The 3,849-nt window shown below is 40.0% G+C and overlaps 1 protein-coding gene across 1 annotated transcript; it reads right to left on the reverse strand.

The window, feature by feature from the left end:
• Positions 1 to 410: 410 nt before the first annotated feature.
• Positions 411 to 2,806, reverse strand: MYB47 (myb domain protein 47). Its single transcript, XM_089166849.1, has 3 exons — positions 2,518 to 2,806; positions 2,276 to 2,405; positions 411 to 1,720 (listed from the first exon to the last, which is right to left on the reverse strand). The coding sequence occupies exons 1-3, from the start codon at positions 2,648 to 2,650 to the stop codon at positions 826 to 828; spliced, it is 1,158 nt and encodes a 385-aa protein (XP_089022975.1). The 5' UTR covers positions 2,651 to 2,806; the 3' UTR covers positions 411 to 825.
• Positions 2,807 to 3,849: the final 1,043 nt, after the last annotated feature.

Consider the following 3,849-nt stretch of genomic DNA (forward strand, 5'->3'; position numbering starts at 1 on the left):
TATGTTTGTTAGTTGAAGTGGGTGGTCTTGAGAGGGGAATTATTTTACTAACACCTAGAAAAAACTGATTAAAATGAACCTAGAAAGGGGGGTTCCAAACATTAATGTGGGTCATTACTTGCTGGAGGTCAACATAAAATTAATTTTTACCAAAAAAAGAAAAACATCAAATTAATTCTAGTAGGGCTAGAGAAGCAAAACCTATGACAATACCAATTAAAAACCACAGCAATTAATTGATATGGTTGATAAAAATAGGCCTAAATCAAGTTTGTTAACAAAACCATAATAACCAAGAGAATAGGAGCAAATCCCATTTATGGAGCCTTATAAGTTGATCTGCATCAGCATTGAATAAGAACTAATTTTTCTACTCCTTGAGTTGACTGTAGACAAGATTTAATTACCCCTAATGACCCTTAATTTCAATGGATTTAAGTTGCTAATTCGTACAAATTGGTCAACAATTTTTAAATTCAACAGCAAATATTACATCCAGACACAAGACTACTTTGGATCATTTTGATCTGTTAATAATACAAACAAACTGCTACCCTTACTGTTACTACACAAAGCTTCTCTTATATCCCAAATTTAATATTGAATATTACATTACAAACTTAAAAATGATCAAATTAGGTTCTGGGTTTGCTCAGTTTCAGAAAACCCGTTTCTAGAAGTCACACAGAGAGCACAATCACACTTGAGTTGACTCAAATAGCTTGACAAGCTAAGAACGATTTCACCTGAAAGTTGAAAAAAAACTAGGCACCAATGGTTGATTCTTGCATTCTGGTCAGGTCTTCTATAATATTACTTTCAGTTCTAGAAAACCGGTGAATGCGATGGTGAAGAGTTTACCAAGTTGAGTATGTTGTTCCAGTAGTTCTTGTTCTCTTCAAAGCTGAAGCTTTCCCTGCCACCATTTCCATCGCCATTATCAGACTCTCTACTTCTGTCTGATTCATTATGCTCATCGCCGGTGTTATTGAGAAGAAGATCCGCAAACCCATCCATGAAATTCGAAGCTCCCACGTTGGCATTTTCCAATTTCCTTGATTCAGGCGACCAAGGTGTCTCCACGGCGAACAATACATCTTGAAGACCCGTGGTGGCGCTAGTGGCGAATGTCATCGAGCTCTCAAGTCTGTCTTTGAAATCTTTGAATCCTTTCCACTCTTCTTCGCTTTCATCTTTCACAGTCTCACTTGGAATGTTTTGAATTGGAAGTGGGTTCTCAGAGAAACTCAATGTAGAAGTAGGAGATTCAAGATCAGGGCCGTTGCCGACACCGGGGACAAACCCACCTTTTGTTGATTTTGACCATGCTCCTTGCCAAGCCTTGAACACGTCCAGACACGGCGGCGGCCCTGCCGCCGGTGAAGCGCCACCGGCCACTGCTGTTGTTGCTGTTTTGTTAGTTTCAGAAGAGCCCAGTTGGGGCTGAACTTGGACTTGTTGGAAAGAAGTGGATTTCAGTCTTGATTCTCTGACCAATCTTGCTTCAGCTTCAAGACGAGCACTTTCCCACTGCGCCATGTGGCTGAGATTTGCAGCAGTTTTAGATTGGCCGTCGACAGGGCTTAGTGTATCACTCTTGGGTTTATGTGTCACAGGATCAATTCCCATCTTCGCCAAGCGTTTCTTCAGATGGGTGTTCCAATAGTTCTTGATCTCGTTATCTGTCCTCTTTGGCAAGTGGGTTGCTATGGCTGACCACCTGAGACCAACAACATGTAACACTAACGAATCAAAACATAATTTACTAGTTTCTTCTTCTACTTGCAATAATCTGAAAGACTGACATCTGTGAGAAGCAAAACTGGAAAGTTTCCATTTTGGAGAGGAATCTTCAATGCAGAATGAGCAACAAGAGTACACCCAAATTTAGATTTTTGCAGGAAAAGAAGAAGAAAGATTATAAAAGCGTATGGTTAGTATATTTTGGAGTAATTAAGAGGAAATGAGAAAATGCTAATTAATTATGGTATTTGCCGTCTGGGTATTCAGAAAGCCAAGTAAGACCTTGAGGGTAAGGCAATAAAGTTCTTGTAGAAAGGTACCAAAAGAGCTTACTTAAGTTGGCAAAACTTGAGTTGCAGACTTGTAGAGCCAGCTGCCATGGGCCATGGCAAGCCAACTACAAGTTCACCGTGAAATGTTTCCAATAATAAGCTTGATTGCACTATTCAATATTTATGACACTGGAGATAGATCAGAAACCAACCTCATCACAGTATAAAAAATAAAATCTATATAGATCTTGAATAATCACCTGTTTCCCAGAAGTGCATGGAGTTGAATAATGGTTTGTTCTTCCTGCAAACTAAATTTGCCTCTCTTGATATCAGGTCTGAGGTAGTTAGTCCATCTCAATCTACAGCTCTTGCCACACCTTTGCAGACCTGTCAACAAAGAAAAAGAATGAGATAAGCTTCCATAATCATTATCAACACCAATACAAGTTTTGGGTTGGCTTTGTAATCCTTTATAAAGAAAGTAAAGACTAAAGAGCACCAGCTTTAGCAGGCAATGCACGCCAGCTTCCATGGCCATGTTCTTCAATGTAAGCCAAGAGTTTCTGGTCTTCTTCAGGTGTCCATGGCCCTTTCTTCAAACCCACTTTCTCACAGCAAGGAGTTCGACCCATCTTCCAGAGCTAATGCTAAGCAAGGTCAACAAGATTCAACTGAGAACTAGTCACCAAGGTAGTAAACAGAAGAAAGGGAAGGAAAGAGAGAGCTCAAGGTGATGGTAGTGGTGGTGCGGTGGTGGTGGTGGTGAAGGGGATAACTGATAAATAAGGTCATGGGGCGTGGGGAAGGGATCTGACTGTGGATCTTGCTAGCGACATCTATCTATGGCATAAAAGAAATAAATTCTTGACAGAGTACAACCAAGTCATATGACAGAAATACCCCTTCTGGAGTTATTACAAATTGAATGATGAGAAAGAAACTCTTTATCTCCACTGTAAATTTACCAAGTGGAAATAAAGTTATGAACTGGGCTCCACCAGTTCGAGTTCCGACACTAGCGGTTTATCCCATCTCCACATGGGAATAGCCACTCTAACTTTTAATCTGGGCCGTCCATTTGAAAAATACCGTTAAGCGAGACCTATCTGTTGATTCATCGATTAACCACTCGGAATTGTCTTTTTTATAAGATAAGAGTGATTCGAAAAAGATTCTGACATAATTGTGTGAAAGTGTGGTTCAACCGGATTGGACCCATGAGTCCTTGACCGAAGCCCGCTTGGTTCAAGTTGGAAGGAGAAGCGCGTTTGTATTAAAATAATAATAATAATAAATTAAAAATTCAAGCCAAGCACCGATTTTGCTCAAGTTCAGTTATTTATTGCTTATTGCCCAATTTGCCCTAATTGGTAACTCCACCGCTATGCAAAGACGGGGACTCAGTGACTCACCTTATTCCCTTCTTTTTTGGTTGAACTCATCTCGTTCCAATCATTAAGGGAGAGGAACGATGATGGGGTGATTGATGTATTTAAAAGACGAACTTACCCTTCGATCTGGCTCATTTAATAGAAGCCTTGTTCATTAATATGGATCCGTAAGCGTGGGCCCTGCCCAATCGGAAAGTATTAAATGAGTTTAGCATGCGAGGTCGACGACCAAGGGTAAGATGGTCCCATCAGTTTGTCTTTTGATATTTACATGACAACTGGGCTTGAAACTTATGGGGAAATATTTTCAGGAAAAATAAAAAAAAGAAATAGAACTTAAGGAAAACACGTGCAAGACATGCAGTGGTTATTTTTCACTCCCAGTGTGTTACTACAGGGGTAGTTCAGTCATTCAGGCCTTCGTTTTTTATTTGAGTTTT

Source organism: Hakea prostrata, chromosome 8 (genome assembly GCF_041222555.1).
Source record: "Hakea prostrata isolate BN-2017 chromosome 8, UWA_Hpros_2, whole genome shotgun sequence".
Lineage (NCBI taxonomy): Eukaryota > Viridiplantae > Streptophyta > Magnoliopsida > Proteales > Proteaceae > Hakea > Hakea prostrata.